The sequence below is a fragment of the Choloepus didactylus genome, chromosome 18, assembly GCF_015220235.1.
Source record: "Choloepus didactylus isolate mChoDid1 chromosome 18, mChoDid1.pri, whole genome shotgun sequence".
Taxonomy (NCBI): domain Eukaryota; kingdom Metazoa; phylum Chordata; class Mammalia; order Pilosa; family Megalonychidae; genus Choloepus; species Choloepus didactylus.
Window position 1 is genome coordinate 36313813 of NC_051324.1, and position 13030 is coordinate 36326842.

At 38.9% G+C, this 13030-nt stretch overlaps 1 protein-coding gene and 1 pseudogene across 2 annotated transcripts in view; one reads left to right on the forward strand and one right to left on the reverse strand.

Moving 5' to 3' along the window:
* Positions 1–5239, reverse strand: part of DHX40 (DEAH-box helicase 40) — a 61335-nt gene extending 56096 nt beyond the window's left edge. For both annotated transcript variants that reach the window (XM_037809346.1, XM_037809345.1), the window contains exons 1-6: positions 5068–5239; positions 4074–4241; positions 2736–2881; positions 1442–1561; positions 986–1213; positions 711–777 (exon numbers count right to left, since the gene is read on the reverse strand). In XM_037809346.1, the coding sequence (XP_037665274.1) occupies positions 711–777; positions 986–1213; positions 1442–1561; positions 2736–2881; positions 4074–4241; positions 5068–5179 (841 nt within the window). In that variant the 5' untranslated portion in view covers positions 5180–5239. The remainder of the gene's footprint in view (positions 1–710; positions 778–985; positions 1214–1441; positions 1562–2735; positions 2882–4073; positions 4242–5067) is intronic.
* A 4454-nt stretch (positions 5240–9693) lies between these two features.
* LOC119513860 lies at positions 9694–11208 on the forward strand (annotated as a pseudogene).
* Positions 11209–13030: the final 1822 nt, after the last annotated feature.

Genomic DNA, 13030 nt, shown 5'->3' on the forward strand with positions numbered 1-13030 from the left:
TAAGAATATTTATAATCTTTAACCTTTTATCCTTGTTAATATAGCATTTAAGGAAGACTCAGTAAAGTTAACGGTTAACATAGGGGAAGCTAGTCCAGGAAAAAATGCATTTAAGTATATTTAAGTAACCTCAAAAAGACAGAGATTGTTACAATGTCTCACTTCTGATATTAGTACAAGGCAGAGTAGGAGGTGAGACAATGAAATGACACATTCTTATTAGAAGAATGCTGCTACCAAAATCTGGGATTAACTGTTCTATTTTTGACCCTCAAATATAACACAAGCTTGTCTGTGATCCATGGATTCCACACCTTACGTACTTTTCTCAGAGCAGAGCACCATCCCAACACTCAAAGAAGATAGGAGCTGGTAGGATGTCTTTTGAAATAAAATTAATAACTCAGACCTAAGCCTGTTTTAGTCTCGTAAGACCTCTATAAAAAATAATCCTTCACCATTTAATATCTTTCTACTAAAAAGTCAATGTATTTTATACATATATACTTACCAAGTCTGACATTTTTTTAATGGTAGTGTAGAATTATCTTATATATCTTGTATCTAAAACTATTCAGATAATCATTAAAAGCTAGAGCAACAGTTAAATAGAGCCCAGATTTCCCAAGGCAGAGGTAGCATTCCATCCTGTTGCCACATTCCTTTCTTATAAACACTAAACACTTTTAAAACTGATACTGAATGCTCACCAGTCAGAAAAACCAAGATGTCTCCAGCCATTTCATTCAAATGGATATCCATGGCCACTTTCACAATCTAAAACAAGAAACACAAGTTTAATATACCAATGGAAATACAGTTGCCATCCCTCCCCTCTGCCCCACTTCCCCTTGTTCCGCAGAAAAATTAAATTTCAGTTTTAAAAATCCTAAGTAAAGGGAACAAATGAATTAACAAACTACCCAAATAACTAGAATCAGAGATATAAAAAATATATATATATAAAAGGGATGCCAAATAATACCGCTTGAATATATGCAGTATTTTCTCTGTCTCGTGGGCCAATCAAATTGCAGAATTTCTCTCTGACTGGATAAAGCCTTCCAGGTATATCAAATATGGGGCAATTTCCAAAGAATGCAGAAAGCTTGGCTAACTCCATAGTTGCTGACATCACCACCACCTTCAAATGCTCTTTCCTGTTAGGAGACTTCTCTTGAAATAGCTTCTTCAATAAACCAAATAAGATGTCCTGAAAGAAAGGTTAACTTCTAATAAGTTATAAGTATACCTAACAGCCAACTTATTTTAAATACATTGCTATCCTAACTCAAGAATTCTTATTTTAGTAGATTAAAATTCTCAATACAGTAAAAAGCTGCCCCAAAGAAGTAAACTACTTGCCGCCCCAAAGAAGTAAACTACTTGGTAGTGAAAACAAAAAACATACATATACACACACACACACTAAAATACTCACTGTAGTTAGAGTTCTCTCATGGGCTTCATCCAAAATAATGACACTAAATTTGGTAAGATTTGGATCTGCCAGAATATGTTTCAGTAAACATCCATCAGTCATATATTTGATTGCTGTTTCCTAATGTTCAAACAGCAGAATATGTCAGTTTAAACTGTAACAAAATTTCACCACTAACTTCCCCAACCAAATTTTCCCTAAGATACAAAATATTTTCCCTAACTAAACAAAAAAAAAATACTAAACTAACTAAACAAACAAAATACTAAACAAACTAAACCCAACAAAATATTTTCCCCAACTAAATTTTCCCTAAGACACAAAATATACAGAATCAAACTAATCTGGCTAAATAAAAGAGTACATAAATAGTCCAACAAAGATGGTAAATTATGAAAAATGTGATACAGACAGGGATGAGGAGGGTGTTCTAGGACAAGGAACCAAGAGCTGACAACAGGGAGATACAATGAAGTCAATGAAAAGTGGTAAGATAATGCAATAGTTGTGGGAAACAACAATGAAAAGGGAGTCAACCTCCTGTCTCAGCCACTATTTTAGAGGATTCAGGGGAAAAGAGAAGTGGAGTTAAAGGTAGAGGAAATAGTGAAAACTTTCCTCTCATTCTCTCCTCTTCCTGCCCTTTCTCCTATAAATAGTGTCACTTGAGTAGCATTAGAACAAGGTAAGAAAAAGATCCAAAGGCTAGGGGTACAAGAGTAATATCCATAAAACAAGGGAAGAAAAGAGAAGAGAAAATGGGCAACTAAGAAGGATAGACAGTATTTTGGGGAAAGTCATTCTGTGCTACATTTGACGGCCATTCTTACTAGGGATCACTTGTAAATCAGGGATTGTTTTGTATCTAGTACAGGATTAACTATTAAAGAGAAAATGACTCTAAACTCATTAGTGCCGTGAATATAGAAGATGGTCGATGAATACTTGCTTACTGACTTTGTTAATTAAGTTGTCAGTTTCCCACTGACTTCAAGAATACAAACATAATCTATATGCCAAGGATCTCACAGCTAAAAAAAAAGTAAGACAAGAGAATCCTATGAAAAATAAACATAACTGTCACTTATAGACTTAGCAGGAGGGAGAAAATGGATTAAATATTAGACTCTTTAGAGCTAAAGCACTAACAATGGGCAATACATATTAAATCTAATCTGAGACTTTGTTTCCTTAAAGCATATATGGAATTTTTTAAATAAAATCTTTCATAACTTTCTCCACCCTTTCTGTAAGCTTAACAATACTTAAACATATACCAACAAAACTTTTCTACCTTAGAGCTGCAGTCATCAAAACGAACTTGGTATCCTACTTTGGATCCCAAAATGCATTTCATTTCCTCAGCAACCCTCTGAGCAACTGATATGGCAGCTACTTTTCGTGGTTGAGTCACACCAATCATACCATGTTGTGAAAACCCTATCAAAACCAGAAGTAAAAAACACAAAAATGTTAGCCATTTTCTTTCTACTAGAGCTAAATTGTTTCTGGTCAATCAAGACAAACTATTCAAATGCTTCCAGAAGAAAACCCTGAAAATATACACTGTATTACATTTGCACCATGGAAACTTAAGTATTAATTAAAAATAATACATATTAATAACCATTCAAAATATGTATATTTTAATCAGGTTTGGTTTTGGTTTTTGTTTTGTTTTGCAATTTCAGTCTGAACACTTATCACTAAGGTGTAAGCTACAAGCTTCTAATCCTTAATTATCCATACAAAACTCTGCACACTTCCTAAAATAAATATACCTCTACCACAGAAGTAAAGCTGGATTTAAATATACCATTGTTCATAGATTCTATAGGCATTTTTCACCACTTAATATCTCTGAAATGAAGAAGCAACTTACAAGTGATGGCTTTTGTTTTCTTTCTTAATGGCATACAAAATAGCGGTTTATCTTAATACATGGCAAATTTGATTTGATGCATTAAAGTAAGAAATGTTTGTTATTTTTTTTATCTGAATCATACCCAATATAATCTTTCTCTTCACCAACCTTATGACAGACAGTTTTGCCACAGTGAAAAGAAAGGCGCATTAAGTATAATTTGTGCACTGGCTTGGGAAATAGAGTCTGGAAACAGATATTTACCTGATCATGCTCTGGAGAAGGAACCAAGAAATACTAACGTCAGCAACAGTCATCAGAATAACCCTCTCTCCCCCACCCCCAATATCATTTCAACACACAATGGCAAGACAATCTCATTCTATAGCAAAGAATTAATATCTACCTGTAATTCTCCTATTTGGGATTATAGTAATAGTTAAAAATAGAAAAATTTTCCACCCCAATTAATTCCTGTATCTGAAAGACCATAAAAAATCAAGGAAGACATAGCAAAGTTGTGCCAAGAGAAGACAGGAAGAACAGTCAAAAGTAAAGTATGACAGCGACATCAGCTGCTGAGGATATTTTTAAAAATCATATTTATTTTTCACATACTACTTCCAAGTGAATGCAATTAAGTAAAGATGTTTTTGTATCTTGCTTGTAAAACAAATAGTGGGCATTAGTGGGGTACAGAAGTCCCATTAGCCTTTAAAAAGAGGATTTTTTTTTAATACTACCAATATTATCCCAGAATAAAATTACCTGCTTCATACAGATATTTTGGGAGTTGAGTTGTTTTACCACTTCCTGTATTTCCAGTAACAATAAGAAAAGAATTTTCCCTCACAGCTTGAACAAGCTTTTTTCTTTGTTTCTGAATAGGAAAAGTTGGAGTAGTTCCTCCTTCCTGTGATGTGCATCCTTTCTCTTCTGTAATTGCCGAAAAACAATTGTGCAATGAAAACACCTGTAAAGATATGACTCAATTTCCCAGAACTAAAAAAAACAAAGACCATAGAATTCTAGGGCTGGCAGGGATCAATCCATGACTTCTCATTTAAATAATCTATGTCCAACTTCTAAGTAAGGGTTTAAAAGCCCATAACTTTTTGGTGAAATCTAACAACTTGAGCATTTGTTAATGAATGTCTCAAAGTACTTGACAATATAGGCCTAGCACAATGCAACTTATATACACACATACTTACAAAGAAGTATAAACCCACACGATTTTATTAAACAATAGGCAAAAAAAAAAGGAGGTGGGAGGACAGAACCAGCAGAAAACTTTCAGCTGAATTAAAAGCCACTTGTGTTTGCCTGATTCATGGTTCATGGTTCTTCAGCGTGACTGATATCCCAGAAGGCCAAGTGGTGGGTAACCATGGAAACTGGCTCCTGGAAACTGGCTCCCTTCGTACCATATCCAAAGGCAGGCTGACGGCCCAACGAGGGAGGTGGGTATTGGTGGGCAGAGAACAAAGGCTTTATGAGCCTGTTTAAGGATAAAATGCGTCGCGGTGATGGGGTTCACTATTTTGCCCCCCTACAAGGTTTTCATCCAACTTGGATGTGGGACCGCCCACCTCTAAGTCAAAGTGTTCACTGGATGCAAAGTTCACCTCGGGCTTGCAGGGCGAGGAGAACGTTGCAGCCTCCGCCCCGCTCTTCTCTGCCTGCCAAAGGCGGACTTTTTACCCCCAACACCCCCATGCCTTAACTCCCACTGGCCTCCGTAGCGTCCCGCAGACCGCACCTCTATCAACGATGGAAACAGCCGAGGGCCGTTCTTCCTGGAGATCTCTTGACCGCTCACCCTCCTCCTGCAGCCTTGGCGCCCTGCCCGCGACAGCAGGAAACCGGGACATAGACCTGGCCCGGAGCGGAGGTGAGCACGTCCACTGATCCGGGAGATGGAAGGAGAAAGGCGAAGACGCGCCCTGATGACGTTAAACTGTTTACTTCCGCGCGTGCGACTCGTAGAGAAGGGAGGGGGAGGCACTCGGTGCCGTGATGCGCAGCTGCTGAAAGCTCCCCAACTGCCAGCACACCCCCGCGGCCGGGCTGCAAGCCGAGGCCCTGCTGGAAGGGTTTCCCGCCAACGGCTGGTGTGTGCGCAGCTTCAGGCCGCGAAGCCATGCCCAGGTGTCTGAACACCTTCACCTGTTTTTCCTCTTGTGGGCGGAAGGGCGCAGCGACACCCCTTTTCTCAGCCACAGTGGTCACTGCAGCCTATTCTGCCCTCCGAAGCTGGTTAATATCTTTTTCTAGGAGCTGAAACCATCCTAGGGTTGTCCCACACCTCATTCTCACCTCGCCGCCCTCAAGTAACTTGTCCAAGCCATACAGTTACTCAGTGCGGAACCCCAACTTCTGTGATGTCCAAAATGTAGTCCCCACGTTGTTCGTTTTCTTTATTGCACCCTACACTTGAATTTTTTCACATGTTTGTTTCATTCCCCTCCCACCTAAACTAGACAGTAAGGCCTCACTAGGGAGGGAACTTTGGAACACTACTGTACACCCAGCGCCTAGCACAGTCATTCTGGATGGGCCCTCACTCAATATTTGTTGATTCGCTGGATTGATGAATGAATGATTGATCTTCAAAGGAATTAAGTCCTGTTTCAGTGGGATGTAGAGTCCTGGGAAACTACAATAGCTGAAAAGTTAAACAGATAATACAACAATCATGTGACTTTTTCAGAAAAGGTGGAGTCAGGTCATTCTGTTACAGAGCCTGCCAATTTTGTAAACTGTTACCTATAACAAAACCATTGCAAACTGAAGAAGGTTGTTTCTTGGTCTTTTCAACCATTCCTGCTGTTAGAAATAGCCAACAACTTAGGACCAAAGAAAATAACTCAAAGCTGTCACTTTATCATCAACTAAAGACCTTACTCTCCTATCTGACCAGGCGGTGTCATTGCGCCAGAAGATTTTCCTGTATGCATTAAAAATGTACTCACACCAACTCCTTTTTTAAAAAATGGGATTGAGCAACAACTCCTAAATTGCAAGGTTAACATATTTTGCATGGCACCAAATGAGGTGCAACTTTCTAACAGCTTTATATCTCAAAACCTTGGTGCTACAGGAATAGTTTGGTAATAAAGGAGAACATCCTAGGTTTCTCTTGTCAGTCAAGGACTTTCCCCAACCTTCCGGATAGAGTTCCAAAATATTACAAATTAGAACAACCAAAAAACAAAACAAAGCAAAAAAAATAAAATAAAATAAAATTGTAGTACTGGCAAACTACAGATGACCTTGGTCAATGCTGTATTTCAGTATAGGGCAAGTATATCAGTGCCTTAATACAGTCACTTTATAAGAAAATGAGCAGAATTTTCAGACCCAATGATAGTTACCATTTATTGAGCACTTAATGGTCAAATATATAATATAAATTATTTCATTTATTCCTCACAAAAACCCTGAGATGTAGATTATTACTATCCCTAATTTTCATGCGTGAGTATTAAGGCTCAGAAACTTGCCTAAGGTGACAAAACAAAGAGGTAGCATGGCCAGGATTCAAAACCATATTCATAAACAGCACAGTGTAATGGGAGAAAGGATTATGTTGATATTGCTGCCTAAATACCATATTTTCTTTCAATATTTGTAAGTCAACTGTTACATGACTGACTCTATTCGTGCATGAGAACCACCTAGTCATAGTATCCAGAAAAAACTTGCAAGTCAAGAATCAGGAAAATTAAAAATAAAAAACTCAAATGTTGTTTAACCTTGATCACTTTGAAACCAAAGACATATAAAACATGTTACCATTAATAACCATGTGCTCAGGGCTATTCCAAATTGCAAGATCAACAATTAGTTCCTGCCCAATGAGTTTACAAATTACAGTGGCAAACAAGACACAGATACAGAGTAAAAATAGAAAATTAATTGTTGAATCTGAGAGGAAAGGTCAGTGTTCCCAGCAACATTGAATCTATTTCCCATTATCTTTGGATCACAAGAAAAACCTGAAAGAATGGTATTTAAAGAAGTGTGAGAAGTACAAATTACACCCTGCTGCTATTGCTTCCTAAGCTGTCTTTCACAATTGTTCTTGAATCGAGGTAATCTGTTCCTAAGCATCCAAAAGAGACGGTAAGAAGACTCAATATTAAAAATTTACAAAAATTAAATAGAATTTTTAGTCATCTCCAAGAAAGGAAGAGAAGTGTAGAACAACTGTTACAATGGTTAAAAGGAATAAGTGGAGCAGAAAGGAAAATTATCAAATATATCAATAATGCAATAATGACCAGAAAGTTAAAAAGCACTAGACAATTGGTGGTATGTAGAAACTAAATAATAACAGAAATCTACAGATAGAGAGTGAGAAATTGTGTCAAATGCATGGATTTTATTTTATTTTTTTTTAACTCATGGATTCATCCAAAACAAGAGTTGTTTTGGTCAAGAGATGCAAATAGAATCCAGATTGCAAGTGGGTGAGAAGAGAATTAGAGAGCAATTTGAAAATGTACCTAATGCATTTGGAGATGTCTGGTTAAAATCAGCTAAGGAAAATGAAAGGGAGAGAAAAGAATAGCCAGAAAAAAAGATGCCTCTACTACAGTGTATATATGATGCTCAAAAGAAGACTTTGTCAATGAAATTATTGGGGTAAAATTAGAAGACATGTTTAGGAGAGTTGAAACACAAAAGTACCAATGAGGGAGAAATAGCAAGTTCTGGAGGAGAGCGAGCAAACTTTTAGTCAAGGTAGGTATTATAATGATGCATTTGTGATAGTTTTGTATCCGAAAGTATGAATCTAGTTGTTTCTCTATATTTCCCTCCTCTTTTTCTATCTCACTCATAAACCAAGGCATTTTCTTCCTCCCCAGCCCTCACCAAAGCACAAAGATCCAAGAAAACTGCTGACCTAAATACCAGACCCAGAACCTTCTGTACATGCTTGAAGAACTGGTTACATCCTCTCTCAGACAGATAAGACTGGGCCTAGAGACAGGATAGAGAGAAGGGAGGATGATGAAGGAAGGAAGGAAGGAAGGAAGGAAGGAGGGAGAGGGGGGGAAGGAAGGGAGGAAGGAAGGAAAGGATTGACAGAAGGCATAAAGACTCCTCAAAGTGGGCATAAGGAGGATCTTTTGTTATAAAGTCCGATGGAAAGGACTCAAGGAAATCAGCCATCCTCAAATGTGAGCCACCCCCCTAAAAAAAAGGGAAAATAAAAAAACCTATGAACAGTTTGTCATTTAACAGTCCTAGATACATGTAGGCCCCAAAGAGATGGAGGAGAACTTGCACATTCTGGAGGAAATGGAAGCATGAAGAAGAACCTCATTCCCTAAACCAGGTGGAATCAGACAGAAACAATTGGGAATTTTCCTATGAGTGATGCAGTGGTGGATCCCATGTCACTGTTATATATTTTATTAACATGCCTATAGGATGTTAGCAATTTGGAGATTTGGAAGGAGATAAACTAGATGGCCATATCATAGAGCTTAGAGAAATATTCACTTTTCATTCTGAAAGTAAAAGACATCACACACTTTTATCTTTCTTTTTAATCATATGTTTCAAGTGTCCAGATATTAAGATTTGAGCAAGTATCACACTGCCAGTCACCAAGCAGTCATTTACTCATTCATGGATGATATTATCTAATTGGAAAGTTAATAGATATAGAGAAACTTCTAGTCATTGTTGATGAAAATGGATGCCCTACCGTGCACTTGCACATCTATACATACAATCTTAAGTGAATTTGTGGAATTCCCGTTAATCTATTAGTAAAATAGAGCCTCTTTCAAGTGAAAGCCCAATGATTGTTCTAACTTCCCATCTATTCATGCATGTAATCATTCAGTAAATATTAGAATGTACAACTCTTACATGCACTATTTTTTAATAGCCATAAAGAGGCATAAAACTATGTGTAAGATACAATTTCAACCTTCAATAAAGTTACATGTAGTTATGGAAATAAAATAGGAGGAGAGTCTACATAGAGTAATGGGGAAGAATTCTTGGAGTTAGTGGCATTTGAACTGAGCTTTGAAAGCTGGGAAGAGTGGAGTGAATTCTAGAGAAAGACATTCTGAATACAGGAGATCTCACAAAAGGCACTAATGGAGTGATCAAGATATTAATCATGAGTTATAGGGAAATCTGCAAAACCAGCGTTCTGTATATGGCGATGGTCTCTGTAAATCTTTCAGTTCCCTGAAGGTGGCAAGCTGGGTTTATGTGAGAAACTTCAGCATCAACATTATTTGAAAGAAATACTAAAACAGTACTATTTCTCTGAAAATAAACTTCCAAAACTATACGTTAAGGGAGGCAGGCAGGCGCACGTGGCTCCAGGCAGGGAGCTCTGTGGACCTCCCGCCCGTCGCCCCTCCCGTCCCTCGCCCCTGGACCAGCCCCTCCCAGTAGGTGTCGAGCCCGCCACACGCGGCCGCTCAAGGTCCCGCCGTGGCGGGGTCTCGCGAGCACCACACTCCGGGGCGGCCAGGGAAGGGGTGTGCGGCGAAGATTGTCACCAAGGTCGTGCGGCGCCTGCGCAGAAGGTACGCTGAGTGCGTGCGGACTCGGACACACCCTGCTTCTTAATCTAAGCAACGAAAACCGGCAGCCAGAAACTGTCCATGTCCATTCTCAAGATGGTTGCCAGAGTGATCGTCGACTCTCGTGGAAATCCTGCTATTGAGGTTGATCTCTTCAGCCCAAAAAAAGTCTCTGTAGAATTGTCGTGCCCAGTGGTGCCCAACCGCTCTCTAGGCGGCCCTAAAGCTCTGGAGCAATGACCAGACACGCCTGGGGGGAGAGGTGTCTCAATGGCTGTTGAGCACACCAGTAAAACCTGCACCTGCCCTGGTTAGAAAGAAACTGAACTTCGTGGAACAGAAGATTGACAAACTGGTGATAGAAATGGATGGAAGTGAAAATGAATCTAAATTTGGTACGAACACGATTCTGGGAGTGTCCCTTACTGTCTGCAAGGCTGGAGCAGTTGAGATGGGGGTTCCCCTATACCATCACATTGCTGACCTGGCTAGCAATTCTGAAGTCATTCTGCCACTTCTCACTTGTAATGTGATCAAAGTGACTCTCATGCTGGCAACAAGGTGACCATGCAGGAGTTCATGATTCTCCCCACTGGCGGAGCAAACTTCAGGGAAGCCACGTGCATTAGAGCCGAGATTTACCACATTCTGAAAAATATCATTAAGGAGAAATATGGGAGAGATGCCACCAACGTAGGGGATGAAGGCAGGTTTGCTTCTAACATCCTGGAGAATAAAAAAGCCCTGGGTGCTGCTTAAAAAGCTGGCTACGCTGACAAGGTCGTAATTGGGATGACATTGCTGCCTTTGATGACCGCAGCAGGTACATCACACCTGACAAGCTGCCAGACCCATGCAAATCTTTCATGAGGGACTACCCAGTGGTGTCTATGGAAGACCCCTTTGACCAAGATAACTAGGAAGCTTGGAAGAATTTCACCGCTAGTGCAGGAATCCTGGGGGAGGGGGGGGAGGAGGTGGGATATGATCTCACAGTGACCAACCCGAAGCGAATTGCCAAGTCCGTGAGCAAGAAATCATTCAACTGTCTCCTTCTCAAAGTGAACCAGATGGTCTCCACGACTGAGTCTCTGTAGGCATGCAAGTAGGCCCAGTCCCACGGGTGGGGCGTCATGTTAGTCTCGTTGCCCTGGGGAAACTGAAGACGCTGTAATTGCCGACCTGGTGGTGGGGCTGTGCCCTGCGCAGATCAAGACCGGTGCACTTTGCTGATCGAGCGCTTGCTTGGCAGACTACAACGAGCTCCTCAGAACTGAAGAGGAACTGGACAGCAGGGTAAGTTTGCCGGCAAGAAGTTCAGAAGTCCCCTTGTCAATTAAGCTCTGGACCTGCGAGCCCCTGAACCCTTTGCTCATAGCTAACTAGAACTCAGCTCCTGACGTGAACATGGGCAGCTGGAGGCTCCAGATCTGGTAGTCAACTTCCTTTCCCATCGCTATGATGTTCTCACTGCTTCATTAGAACTGCTGCAGAAGCCAAGCCTGATCATTTGGAATCCTGTTGGAAACCCTAGCTTTGTAATCATGTGATTGGCCCGAATAATTGTTTTTGTCACTTTGCTTCCCACCAAGTGTCTGGACCATGTATACTTACAGTGAAATCCCAGAGGTATAACTGGAAGGTCCCCAGTGATTTTGTGTGCAAAATAAAAAAGCATCAGTAACTGCAAAAAATAATAAGTGAAAAAACATAGAAAATTACAAATAAGTAATTATTTAAATACATAATTAGTATTACTTATTTTAAGGTGCATAGATTTTGCATTGAAAGTACTTTTCATTTTAATATTTTAATCACCCTCATTGACTTCTCAGTTATATTTTCATAGGAAAAAAAAATTAACTCAGAAAGGGGCTTACACTTTTAACTATTACCATCAAAATCTGTGATAAGCCTGGTTCAAAAGTTTTTTGGAGGGATGATCAAGTTTATTGATGCATAATTTCCAAATGATAAAAGTCACCCTTTTAAGTGAATAATTGTATGAATTTATGAATTTTAAAAAGTGCATATACCACTATAATCAAGATATAAAACAATTTCATCCTCCAAACAATTTCTCTTGTGCTCCTTTGTGGTCAACCCCTTCCCTCACCTCCAGACTCTGGCAACTACTGATTTGTTTTGTGTGCCTATAGTCTTGCCTCTTCCAAAATGTCTTATGAATGGAATCATGTACTCATTGTTGCTCTTTCTTTTTCATTTAGCTTAATTACTTTAAGATGCATCCATGTTGTAGTGTGTTATCACTTTTTTTTTTTAGTAGTTTCATTGTATGGTTACCACAATTTGTTTATCACATTAGTTGAGGGACATTTAAGTTGTTTCCAGCTTTGGGTGATCATGAATAAAGTCAGGATAAATATTCACATACAGGCTTTTGAGTGACCATAAATTTTCATTTCTCTTGGGTAAAAGTGTTTTGTGAAATTGCTGGGTTGAATGATAAGTGTATTATAAGAAATCTCCTGTTTTTCCAGTGACTGGACCATTTTGCACTTCTGCCAGTCAAGTCTGAGAATTCCAGTTACTCTGCATCCTTGTCAGAACTTAGTATTGTCAGGTTAGTTGGTTGGTTAATTTTAGCCACTCTAATAGGTAGTAGTAGTATCTCATGGTTTTAATTTGCATATCTCAATGACTAATGATGTTGAACATCTTTTCATGCACTTATTTGTAGTCCATATATCTTTTATGGTGAAGTATTTGTTCAAATCTTTTGCCCACCTGTGTGTGTGGGAGGGAATTGCTTGTTATTATTGAGGTTTAAGTGTTCTTTATATATTCTGGATACAAATCCTTTATCAGATATGTAACAGACTTTACACATATTTTGACTAGTCTGTGGCTTGTCTTTTTTTAAAATTTTCTTCCATATACATCATTTTTTTAAATTCAGTTTTATTGAGAAATATTTACATACCATACAATTATCCACAGTATACAGTTGATCACCATACCATCATATAGTTTTGCATTCATCACCACAATCAATTGTTGAACATTTTCATTACTCAAAAAAATAAAAAAATAAAAATAAAAGTAAAAAAAAGAACACCTAAGACATCCCATCCCCTCATCCCACCCTATTTTTTATTTGTGTCCCCATTTTTCTATTCATCTGTCCATACACTGGATCAA